Genomic DNA, 12,251 nt, shown 5'->3' with positions numbered 1-12,251 from the left:
TGATTAGCCAAATCCTGGCTGATCAGCCAGCTCCTCGCCCCACAAAGGTGGGCTTGTGCTTGAAATGGGGCACGGGCTGCCCTGCTCCCCCCGAGCTGCCCCTCTCCGGCATCTCCCCTTCCCAAGGGCTCCCCGCAGCCCCCCGTGGCACCCCACCGCCCGTGCCGCAGGGACGGGCACCTCCCATCCGCCGCCTCCCCGCGAGCAGGGAGCGGCAGCGGGGCCGGTGCCGGCAGCGGGGACACCCAGGGCGTGCGGGGCTCCGCGGGACCCCCAGCCCGGTGGGGTCCGGAGGGATGCCGCGGAGCGCCGGGCCGGTGAGCGGCGCGGGCACGGGGGGCTCGGCGGGGCCCGTCTGGGCACCGAACGTGACTCAGCGCCGCACCACACCTCGTGAGTCACCCCGGCACTTCCTGGTGCACCCAGAGTTTTCCCTTCCAGGTCCCTCCTGGCAGCACCGACCCAGCCCGGCCCGGTGCCGGTGATGCCGGCTCTGCCTCACGTGGCTGCCGGCCCTCCTCCGCCTGCACCGGCTTCCCTCGGCACGTGCCCACGTGCCGCCGGTGCTCTGGGTGCCGGGCTGCTCCTCAGGGACCCAAATCCCCAAAGGCTTCCAGGCAGCAGGGCTAGACTCAGCGGGAGGAGAGCCCGGGGTGTGCAAAGACACCGTGGGCACCGCACGGCCGCTCGCGCCAGGGCAAAATGGGGCAAAAAAGGGGTTTTGGTGCCCAGTGGGCATCGAGCCAGGCGGGGGGTCCCTCGCCGGGAGCTTGGGCAGAGCCCAGCCGCGCGTGGGCTCTGTGCACGCTCGTAGTGGGGCGAGGAAACACAAACTGAGGAGACCACCAACCCCCCTCTCACTGAGAGACTGAGCTACAAAATACAAACCAGAATCTAAAAAAAAAAAAAAAAAAAAAAAAAAGGGGGGATGAGTTTCCAGGATCCGAGTCCAAGAAACGTCTCAAAGGGATGAGATCGGGATCGCAGTCAGCCTCATCTGCTAAATATACCCGGGCCTGACTCCACCATCTGCCCCAGACCAGCAATCTGTCCCCGGTTTGCCTGGAGAGGGTGGCCGCGGCCGGCTGAGCGTCCCACCGCGGTGGTCTGCGGGCACCGCGCACCTCGAGCCACCCCAGGAGCGGCTGCAACCGCGAGCGCGCGCCGGGCAGAAGGTGGAAACCGAGGGAGCGGAGCAGGATGGGGATGCAGGAGCATCCACCGGACACCGGAGCGCGGCCCCGGCGGCCCCGGCGCGGGCGCTACTCGCAGGCCAGCTTCCCGTCGAAGCTGGAGAGGGCGATGGCGAAGGCCTGCACGGCGCAGAGTGGGTAGTTGTAGTCCATGGTGAAGGCGTCGTCCGCCACGCGCCCGAACTGCATCACGATGTAGTCGGCTGCGGGAGAGAGGGGAGGTGGCCCCGCTCAGCACGGAGGGGGCGAGCGGCCGGGCTGTCACCTGCGCACCCATCCCGCCCTTTTCCCAAGGGACCCGTGCGGCAGCATCCCGAAGAAGCCACCCCGCCTCTGCCGAGCTCTGCCGGCGGCTCGCGCCCCGGCTGCGCCGTACCGCAGCGCGTTACCAAAAAGCATCGTTTTCCCGTTGCACGGTCCCGCGCGGGACCGCGGCACCCCCTCCCCAGGAGGGGACAGGGACCCCACTCACCCCCCCGTGGGACCGCTGCTACCGGACGGCGGGTGACAGGAAATCTGTAAAAATAACCAGGGGCCCCCGAGAGGTTTTTTCTGTCCCGTAACCCAACACCCCGGAGGCCGAGGGCTTCTGACTGCGCCGGACAGGTGATGAACGGCCGCGTCCGGCCACTCGCACGGGGACAGAGCCGCTGCCACCCCCGAGAGACTGTCCCCGAGGCGATGCACCCCAGGGTGAGCCCGCCAGCAATGTGGGCTGCATGCCGGGGTGATGCTCTGGGGTGAGTGGGTGGCTGTAGTATGGGGGGGGGGGAGCTCAGCGCCCCACAGGATTTGTCCTTGCCCTAATCTGCCTGGCAACAGGTGACTGGCGCGCTCCCTCTGCCGGCACCCGTGGCCAGCAGGCAGCTGCCTGTGCGGTGCTGCGCACCCTGGCCGGCTTCATCCCAGCTCTAGCAAAGGCAGGCAGGACCCCAAAGCAGCCACGCAGGAAAAAAAACTAAACCGCAGCAAAAAAAAGGGGGTGCGGGGGCCAGCTGACGGCAGTGCTCCCCAGCCGTCACCCCCCGTCCTGTCCCCTTCCCAGCTTACGGTCGCTGCCGTGCACGATCTGGAAGTTTTTGACGGAGGCGTGGGTGACCCGGCCGTGGAAGTTGAGGACGTAGGACTGGGTCTCGTCGTTCCACACTGGCGCCTTGTTGTGCAGCTCGATCACGTTGTCCATGTTTTTGTTCTGCCATCGCATCAGGAGGCCGTCGTTATCCTGGGGAGGGCGAGAGGGGGGAGAGCAGAGTTGGGGTGACCCCCCCCAGAGCCCTGTCACCCCCCCTGGCCTGCCCAGGGGGATGCTCTGTAGCAGGATCCAGATGGGAGATGGGATCCAGCATGGAGAAAAAAAATACAAACACATCTCCCACCTCCCAGGGAGGTGCCTTGAATTTCAGGGACACCTGAAAGACTTTCCCTGCCCCAAAATGGGTAAAATCCAAGGTGAACCCCAGCAAATCCAGCCCCCAAGGAGTTTCTCCCAGTCTGGCCCCTGACTTACATTTCGGGGCCGAATGGGCACCCTCTCGTTGTCGGCGTTCATCCCAGGGATGATGACCGTCATCTTCCGGGGCCCTTTGAACCCTAAAACGTTGGTCTCCTGCAAGAGAGACCCCGTCCCTAAAACCAGCGACCACCGCGGTCTGCGGCCTCTCAGCAGCGGCTGAAGGGCTCAGGGGTGGACCCAGCCCATCCCGCACCTCTGCAACCCCCCGGGGCAGGAGCCCAGAGAAGGGGTGCAGGTCGGGACCCCCTCGCCGCCTGCCCGGGAGGTGCTGGGGGGGGGCCCCCCCGCCGCTGCTTACGTAGACCACGGCCGAGAGCTCCTGCCGCACGTTGGACCAGTCGGCGTTGGCCCTGTCGGGGTTCACGCCGTTGTCAAACACCGTGAATTTCGTACCCATCAGGTTGGACCTGCAGCCAAGGGTGGGAGATGGCCGCGACCGGTGCCACCGAGTCCCCTCCAACACCCCCCATCCCCCCCTCCAGGCACAGCCCCGGCTTTGCTCCAGCTCCTAAACCCATGTGCAGCCCCCGGCCAGCACCCTCCTTCCCACCCTTTAGCCGTTTGCTCGGGTTCAGGACACCCCTAAATTGGGGTGTTATAGGGTGCTGCTGCCGCGGGGACCCCCAGCATTGCTGCGCGGCTGCTGGCGGTGCAGCGGGCCAGGACTTGCCGGGCTCGCCAAGCGCTGTTTCTAGCCGTGACCTGTCTGCCAGGAGGAACCAGATGAGCCTGTTTTCCCCTCCCGGCCCCCCGACGCTCCTCGGGTCAGACCCGGCAGCAGGCAACGCCGAATTTAGCCTCCTGCTTGACCCAGCCATCGCTCGGGGCAGCCAGAAACCCATGGAGCAGGAGCGGGGTGCTGCAGGAATGGGGTGCCACCGAAACGGGATGCCACCGAAACGGGATGCCACCTCCGCTCCTACCTCAGCTTCCCGATGAAGTTCTCTCCCCCCCGTGACAGGTCGGTGGGGTCAATGGAGATGAGGTAGTTGGAGGTTTTGCTCTTCTTACGCTTCCTCCCGGCGAGGAGAAACACCTGGGAGGGCGGTGGGACCGTGTGGGGACGGGGCACTGTCACAGCCATCGCCACCCGCCGTCCCCGGCTCACCGTCCCGGTGTGCCCTCCACGCAAGGCTTGGCCCAACAGGTCACTGCCACGACCTCGAGCAAGCCACGGACTGAAGACGATCCCCAAAATACAGGCTGACACGTGGGGTGGGAGGCTCTGAGCCCAGCCCAGCGTGAGCGTGGCTCTCCAGCCGCCGTTTGCTCAGCATCCCAGGTACCATCGACACGGGGCATTTCCCAAGAGGAATTGCAGGGGAGGGGAGCAGCCCCATCCAGGACCCACCACAGCGGTGGGATGAAGGCAGGCATCCCCCCAAAAACCCTCAGGGTGCTCCCCGGGGTGGGTGCGAGAGCCCCAGGGGTCTCCGTGCCCCCACCCAAGCTCACCTTCTTGTCGTTATCCAAGTGGAGGTAGTAGGTGGGGTAAAGCCCCCGGTCCATCCCCTTCTTGTCCCGCGTCACTCGGCACTTGATGGTCACCCCCTGCGGCGCCGGCCGCAGCACGAACTCCTCCAGGTTGTCCACCTCGACGACGGGCGACGGGGGCCTCTCCTCCTTCGGCTGCAACACGAGAGGGGATGGGTGACCCCAAAGCCAAACCTGCCAAAAGCTCACCTCCTTTCCCACCTAACTGCTCCTTGCTCCCGAGCCCTGCCGGGAGCTGGGGCTCTGGGGACAGCGCTGCCGTGGGTCTCCTTGGGGGATGCTCCAGCCCCCTGACCCGCCCTGGGGGGAACAGCTGCCCCACCTTGAGGAACCCCCATGGCTCTGAGGGGGTTTTTGTACCTTCTTTGATTTCTTCCCTTTCCCCTTCTTGTTGGAGTTTTTCTGTGGGGTCTCCGGGGTCTCCTCTTCACTCTCGGCCACTTTGGGAGGAGCTGCAGGCAGGAATGGGTAGGGGCACGGAGCAGGGGGGAATAGCCTGACTCTGCCGAACCCCAAACCCGAGCTCGGCATAGACCCACACCAACACCATTGATCATAACCCCCCTCTCCACGGCCAGGCTCACCCGCACCCCCACGAGCTCCTCCAGCACCCACCACCCTCATCGCATCGCCAGTGCCGGGCTCTCACCTTTCTTTTTGGTTTTTTTCTCCTTGGGGGGGTCCCCACCAGTCTGGAAGAGGGACACGGGGTTTTTCTTCTTCTCCGACCTGATGGGTTTGGTGCTGGAGTCGGAATCATCCTCCTCATCGCTGCCGGTGGTGGCTGCGCGGGGGACACAGGGGACAGCGTCAGGCAGCACCGGGTGTTGTCGGCTCAGGGTGATGCCATGGGGCAGTGGGACTGGCTGCCACCCCCCCCCCCCACTCGCCCCGTACCTTTCTTCTTGCTTTTCTTCTCCTTCTTCTCCCCATTCACCTGGAACATGGACATCGGCTCCTTCTTGGTGCTTTTGCCAGATTTGGCTTTGCCATCGGGGTCGCTCTTGTCTCCTGGCGGGATGGAGGAGCTGATGAGCGGCCGGACGGGGGGACGGGGACAGGGAGGTGGCCAGGGGGGCAGCAGGAAGGGTTGAGCTGGGGGGAGATTGCACGGGGAGGGGGCGATTGCCCTGCAGCCCCCGGAGCCTCCCAGGACAGTGATGGAGATGGGACGCGGGTGGTCCCCTCATCCCAGCCGGGATGGATGCAAGCCGCAATGGATCTGGGTACAAGCCGGCCCCGGCCCCAGGCACTCACCCTTCGGCTTCGGCTTCTTCTCCCGGCTCTCGCCCGAGGGGGACTCTTTGGGCAGCTTCTTCTTGAGCTTTTTTGGCGGGTCTTTATTTTCCACCTCCTCTTCCTCCTCCTCATCCTCCGAGACCTCAGCCGGCTCTGCCCAGAGGTGACACCATGGCATCAGCAACGTGATGGCCTCTTGCATCGGGGACCTGCAGCCCCGTGGTTTTGCAAGCAGAGAACTTCCCTCAGCAGCGCCGGCCGGCGTGGGCACCCATCCTGCCATGGCCAGGGTGCTGGGGCCGTGGATGCCGGCGTTGGACATGTCCAGTGCCGGACACAGCGTGCAAAGTCACACCGCCATCTCGCGGCTGCAGCCCCAGCTGCGGAGCCGGGGGGACGAGCCCCATCTTTTTGCCCACCCCATCTTTTTGCTCCGGAAAAATAGAATCATCGAATCGTTTGGGTTGGAAAAGCCCTTTCAGATCATCCAGTCCAACCATTAACCTCACACTACCAAGTCCACCACTAAACCAGTTAAGGGGAGAGTAGCAATTTCATGTTTCCTGGCTTGGTGGCTGGATTATTTTTTAATGAAAGTAAAAACTAGGGATCATTAAGGTTGGAAAGGATCTCTAAGATCATCAGTCCAACCATCAACCCAACACCCCCATGCCCACTAAACCATGTCCCAAAGTGCCACCTCTGCCTGTTTTTTGAACACTTCCAGGGATGGGGACTCCCCCACCTCTCCGGGCAGCCTTTTCCAATGCTTGACCACTCTTTCCGTGAAGAAATTTCTCCTAATATCCAACCTAAACCTCCCGTGGTGCAGCTTGAGCCCATTTCCTCTCATCCTATTGCTCACTACTTGGGAGAAGAGCCCAGCACCCCCCTCAGTGCCCCCTCCTGTCGGGCAGCTGTAGGGAGCGAGAAGGTCTCCCCTCAGCCTCCTCCTCTCCAGGCTAGACCAGAGATCTCTCAATCCCCGCTCCCCAGCCAACGCCACGCATGCACGTCCCCTGCCACATCCCCTTTCCTCCCGGGTGCGTAGCTGGGTTTTGGCCAAAAAGCCCCCCAGGGACGTGCAGAGCCCCTGCAGACGCCGGGAGCGCCGATGGCACCGGCGGGCCATGGTACAAGGGGACGCGGTGCACGGGGATGTGAGGGGCCACGAGCGGGTGCCCGCAGAGGGGTGGGTGCTGCACCCCCACCTTGCTGCTTCTTGGGGCCCTTGGCCAGGCGGGAGCGGGGGGCCGGGCTCTCCTTCTTCTTCCGAGGCTCCCTGGTGAATTTGGAGTGGGGGTCCTTGTCGCTCTCCTCCTCCCCCTTCTCCTCCTTCTTCTTCCTCAGCTTCTTCACCCCTGCGCGTTTCAAGAGAAGCCTGCGATGGAGAGCACCGCTGGCGTGGGGTGGGGCCGGGGCGGGACCGGCGCGTCCCCCCATTTCCATGGGAGCTGTCGGGGGTCCATGCTTACCCTGCGCCGGAGCACGGGGCTCCTCCGCAGCCCCTGCTTCGCCTGGCTTCTTCACCCGCAGCCGCCGGGGCTTGGCCTCGGGCTCCGGCGCGGGCTCCTGCCGCTTCTTCTTCAGCCTCTGCCCCCGGAGCTGCGGAGACGGTGCCGGCCTTAAATCCCTTTGCCCTTTGCAAGGCAACCCCCGCTCATACGGCACCGGCTCCCTTTCCAAAATATAGCCGGGCTTTTCCCAGGCCCCACGTGGGAGCAGGGACCCACTCCGGGGAGCTGGGGACATGCTTGCACCCTCAAACGAGCCATTGCCCAAGGGAGCGCCTTACCATGGGGCAGCCCGCCGGGGAAAGCGGAGGGGAGAAAACAGAAAGGGCTGTTAGCTGGTAGACGGGAGAGCATCGGCGCTGGGACAGCCGGCCGCGTGCCAGCCCCAGGGACGAGGGGCACGATGCTGGCGCTGACCCGACACCACGGACCACGCCAGCACGGAGCATGCCATGCCGCAGGGACGCCGGCCGGGAGCCACCCCGGGCACCGGTTCATCTCCCGATGGGCATCCCAGGGGATCTGAGCTGGGACAGGGGACACGGGGACGGGCAGGAGCCTGGCTCCGCGCTTCCATCTCCCTCTCGCCCACGCAAAAGGCTCCCGACAAAGGCAAGGAGCCGCAGGGCCGTGCCGGGATGGAGGTCAGCAGGAACGGGGGAGCAGGGGGATTAGCCACAGCACACCTAATCCTGGTTAGCCGGGGCTATAAATAACCCTGATTTACCAAATGCGGAGCGTGGGGGGCAGCACTTGGCTCCGGGCGGGAGATATTTGGGGAGTGGGTGTCGGCTCGGGGCCCTCAGAAAGTGATTTAAGCAAATTGAGTTGCACCAGGGCACCCACCGCCCACCAAAGCACCTTTCCCCTCGCAGGGGCTTCGGCCCTCCCGGACGCCCCAGCGCAGTGGGTGAAGGTGTTTAGCGAGAGGGGGGATCCGGCCAGATCCCAGCAGGATCCCAGTGCTGCGGATTTGGATGGGGGGGAAGCTGGGGGTCCCAGAGCGGAGCTGGGAACCGGCTGGTTTCTTCCACGTCATCAGCTCACACCAAAAAGCTCCTTCGCACCCTTTAATCCTTTAAGCAGCTCGGGGGGGGGACGGCCACTCGCTGCGTTACTTAACGCAGCCCTTCAAGGAGGGGCTGCTGGTTACGTCGGGGCGCTGACGAAATTGCTGCCGAGACCCCTCCGAGGCCGGGCAGCACCCGAGGGCTGTGCCGAAACGCAGCGAGGGGCGTCTGGCCTTCGGGGTCACAGCCTGGGGAAAGTGAGTCACGGCCGCCGGCTTAACTGAGTTAATTAAAGCATTAATTAGGAACTGAGAGCCCACCTCATGGGGTGCTTCGGAGTGATGGAGAGGGGCTTTGGAAGGCTGCCCAAAGGAGCAGGGGGGCTGAGGGTTTCCTTTGCCCACCTGCGCTGGAGGGGGGTCCCCAAAAGCTCACGCCGCCTCGGGGCTGCAGCACCCCAGCAGAGCCGCCCGTCCAGCCCCAATTTGGTCTCGGTGTGGGGCCGGGGTTTAGGGGTCTCCCATGTCCCCAGCCCTTGGGGACAGCCCACAGCAGGGGACGGTGGCACCGGGGGCAGGAGGGGGAAGGATTTTTTCTCACCTGCTTGGGCTTGTGCGGCTGGGGGCTGCCGGGCTCCTCGCTGGGGCTGTGGGGCGCAGAAAGCAAAGAGGTGAGGGCTTTCAGCCCCCCGCAGCTCCCGGGGGGGGCGAGACCCTCCGGCCAAGCAGCACCCCAGTTTTTGGGGGGGTGGGAAAAGGTCAGCCCTTTATTTGGCTCCAGAAGCATCTCCCTCTGTCTCGACCGGGTCGAGCTCAGCTGACAGCACCCTTCCAAGCCGGGAACCCGGGATGGGCTCTGCCATGGGCAAGGGTGACAGCAATGAGTTTAATTTGGGGACATGGGGACAACCCCCCCCCCCTTAACGAATGATTTTCCTCTCTGTAAGCCAATGACCATCATCGCACAGACCCCCAGAGCAAAAAAAAAAAAAAAACAACCTGATAAAACAGCTCATTAAATTGCATTTAAACCGAAAAGAGAAGAAAAAGGCCCTGGAGGAGATGGGAGCCCGCCGGGGATGCCCAGCACATCGCCCACCCCGCGGGTCGCATCCTGCCCGCCGGCACTCACCTGTCGGCAGCCCAGACCTCGCGCAGGATCTCCGTCTGCAGCGGCATGGCTCCCGGCCCGGCGTCGAGCGCGGCGGCTCCCTGCGCCCTGCCCCGAGCCCCTTCCCTCCTCCCCAGCACCGCTGACCCCCCGGCACCGCAGCCCCTACCAGCCCTGGGCCAGCCCCACGGGCTCAGCGGCCACAACGCTCCGAGCGGCCTCGCGGCATTGGCTCAGCCGCCTCTGCGAGCCCCTGCGGCGGGAGGAGGAGGAGGAGGAGGAGGAGGAAGAGCAGGCGAAGGAGATGATTAACTTTTTATTTCTCCTGAAACTCGGTAATAGGATTTCAGGGGCTGCCGGCCAGGCCCGCCGGGAGAGCAGCTGGCAGGGCGGTAATCCCAGGAAAAGGGGGCCCTGCGGGAGTGCGGGGGGGCACAGGGGGTCAATCGGACCCCGGGCACCTTTTGGGGGTGCATGGCTCCCCCCACACTGGGTGGGACCCCCCCGGCACGGCGGGGCCACTCGCTCCAGCCTGGTGCGGGCAGAGGGATGCTGCCTGACCTCGTTGAGGGTTACCCTCCCTGAATGCACGTTTTTCCACCCAGCAACGTCATCTTGGTGCTAGAAAAGCAGGATTTGGGCTGGTTTGCATGAGCTGTGCATGGGGAGCCCATGCATGGCATGGCAAGAGCCCCGGCTCCGGGCGATGCTAAGGGTTTCCCTACGGACCACCGCTCTGCTCCGACCCCCAGCCCACGTCCCCAGGTCCCTTTGGGTGCCGGGTTTCATGCCCCGCACATCGCCGCTCCCGCCTCGCCTCGCTGTTAACAGCACTTAATATTTAGCTATTCGTATTCCCCTCCGGAGGCTGCCCGCAGGTGCTCTCCGGTCGCAAAGCCGGACAAGCCAAGTGTCCCCAGTGTCCCCAGTGTCCCCAGTGTCCCCTCAGCCTTGCCCAGCCCACCACGGACGCCCCAAACCCCCCCGCCACCCCACTCCCACCCGTGCCCGGTGCCACTAGATGGCATTTGAACACCGCACACCCGGGCCCCACCAGCACCGCAAAAGGTTTCCACGCCTTCCGTACAAAAATCCTCCCCGTTTCCCTTTAATCTCTAAACCGCATCTCATCACCTACCCGAGTTTAATTTCTCTTCCAAGGGGGAGAAAAAGCACCAAGCCAAAACAAGCGAAAGATCTGCTTAAAAACGGCGGAAAAGCCTAGAAACTGCAAAGCAAGTTTGGTTTTTTTTCTGTAGAGGGTTGTTGCCTATGGAAAATGTGGCTTGGGCTGCCCCCAAATAACTTTTTTTGCTCTGCCTGCAAGAAAAAAAAAGCCAATTCCTTGCAGAGCCCCTGGGTCTCGCAGCACCCTCCCTGGGCAGTACCCACGGGGGTGTTTTGCTGGCTACGAGAGAGCCCAGGGATGGTGTGAAAGCGGAGACCTGGACGAGCAGCCGCACAGCATCCTTGGTGCTTGCACGCCGGCTGCGCGTGTCCCCTGCTCCTCCGAGCTCGTTGCAGCAGCGAGGCAAAGCAGCGCCCGGCAGGACCCTTGGCCAAACCTCCTCCTCCCACCCAGGTGCCCCCCAGGAGCCCCCTTCCAAAGGTAGATGCTGGCAAAAAAAAAAAAAAAAAAAGCATCAGGATAAATGTTCCCAGGTTGGAAAAACAACCGAGACCCCCAAGGAGCATCTCCCAGCCAGGCGTCTCGGAAGCACGGTGTGCTGGCCCTTCCCCGGCTCTCCGGGGAACGACGGCGCTGATAAAAAGGGGCAGTACAGGTCCTTGGGGACACCAATAATTCCTTAACGAACCCCTCGCTGGAGCCAGGGCATCTCCACCCAGGGGAGAGCACACCCGTCCTCCCCCCTGCCACCCCCTTTGCTGAGTAGGATCCAGAGAAAAAGCACGTTTTTTTTTTTTTTTTTTCCTTTCAGTTGTTTATTTTCAAGCTCCAAAAAGGGGTATTACAAAGAACAGACAGGAAAAATAACAACCGGAAAGCTGTTCTTACACGGTAGTGATGGCGTCCCTTTAGGATGGAGGGGGGGGGACGGCGGAGGCGGCGGCAGCACCGGCGGGGGCCACGACGCGCCCCGCGCACGCCGGGGTCCCCCCTCGCCACGGCAGCGAGAAAGCCGCTCGCTGCTGAGCCGCAAACCCGCGGTACCAGCTCAGCCCCAGGCACTCGCTTTCTGAACCACAGTATGTCAACCTGCTCTTTTTTTTTTTTTTTTTGGTTTTCCCCCCCCTGTATGGACCCCAAAATAAGCAATAAAACTCCCGCTTAAAGATGGGAGCTGAGGGATGGGGCGCAGGCTGCGGATTGAGCGCCCGCAAGCAGCAGAGCTGGACAGGAGGCTTTTGCCCTCTGAGGAAATAGAAACCAGCTTCTTCAAAAGCTAAAATCCGCCCCTAAAGCAGTGCTTTAAAGGCGAATTACGTCCCTGCGCCCAGGGGCTGCAGGGGAGGTGAAGCAGGTCCCTCGCCCTCACGCTGGGCGCCGCGCCGCAACCCTGCGGCCACAGGCAAGAAGCCACCGGGAGAGAAAACCAATTCCCCCCCCCTAAAACCCAATGAGCACCCATGGGCGAGCAAGTCGCTGGGTGCTCCGGGGCACTGGGTCCCCCCGAGCCAGCCCCGGGCTCCAGCAGCCCACCGTGGCCGTGCCAGTGGTGCTCCCTTCCGCGCTCGGGGCTGGCGGAGGCACCGCAGTAGCCGGTGCTGGCGCGGTCGCGTGCCGGATACAACTGGAGGCAGCAGCGCAGCCGTCCAAGGAGCATCTCCCACATCCCAACTCATCACGGAGGACCGGGGATGCTGCACCGACAGCCGACACGAAGCCAGGGGAGCCGGGACGAGCTGTCTACGGAAACCTCCCAAGAGCCAAGAGTTTCAATTTTTATTTATTTTTTTTTCCCTCTTTCTCTCCGTTTAAAAGCTATTTGTTCCACATGCGGTGGTCCCACAGTGTCCCGCCGCTCCCGCTCTGCCCCTGAGCGCACCCAGGGCGGTGGGACGGGGTTCGTTTTTCTTTGCGAGGTGCTTTTTGCTTCCACGATCACACAAACTGTAACAAGCTTTACAAGAAAACACTGGCGAGTCCTGAGGTCTGGCAGCAACCTTTTTCTGCGTGGGACAAGGGCAGGAGGCTCTCCCTTCCCCTCCTCCTCCA

At 63.4% G+C, this 12,251-nt stretch overlaps 1 protein-coding gene across 1 annotated transcript; it reads right to left on the bottom strand.

Moving 5' to 3' along the window:
* Positions 1–1,262: 1,262 nt before the first annotated feature.
* TULP1 (TUB like protein 1) lies at positions 1,263–5,569 on the bottom strand. Its single transcript, XM_075722404.1, has 10 exons — positions 5,458–5,569; positions 5,098–5,211; positions 4,850–4,984; positions 4,561–4,652; positions 4,162–4,335; positions 3,630–3,742; positions 3,005–3,113; positions 2,701–2,799; positions 2,244–2,415; positions 1,263–1,396 (listed from the first exon to the last, which is right to left on the bottom strand). Exons 2-10 carry the CDS (start codon positions 5,150–5,152, stop codon positions 1,263–1,265), a joined length of 1,083 nt encoding a protein of 360 aa, XP_075578519.1. The 5' UTR covers positions 5,153–5,211; positions 5,458–5,569.
* Positions 5,570–12,251: the final 6,682 nt, after the last annotated feature.

The sequence above is a fragment of the Pelecanus crispus genome, chromosome 17 (genome assembly GCF_030463565.1).
Source record: "Pelecanus crispus isolate bPelCri1 chromosome 17, bPelCri1.pri, whole genome shotgun sequence".
Taxonomy (NCBI): domain Eukaryota; kingdom Metazoa; phylum Chordata; class Aves; order Pelecaniformes; family Pelecanidae; genus Pelecanus; species Pelecanus crispus.
Note: the sequence above shows the minus strand (reverse complement) of the source record. Positions and strands in the feature narration are given on the sequence as shown.

Bases quoted from the DNA above. Each gene is read 5' to 3' on its own strand.
- TULP1 (XM_075722404.1), bottom strand. From the start codon at position 5,152: ATGTCCATGTTCCAGGTGAATGGGGAGAAGAAGGAGAAGAAAAGCAAG. The intron at 4,653-4,849 runs GTGAGAGCCCGG...TCCTGCCTGCAG, and splicing joins GAAAAAAACCAAAAAGAAAG to CTCCTCCCAAAGTGGCCGAG. The intron at 2,800-3,004 runs GTAAGCAGCGGC...TCTCTCTTGCAG, and splicing joins AGCTCTCGGCCGTGGTCTAC to GAGACCAACGTTTTAGGGTT.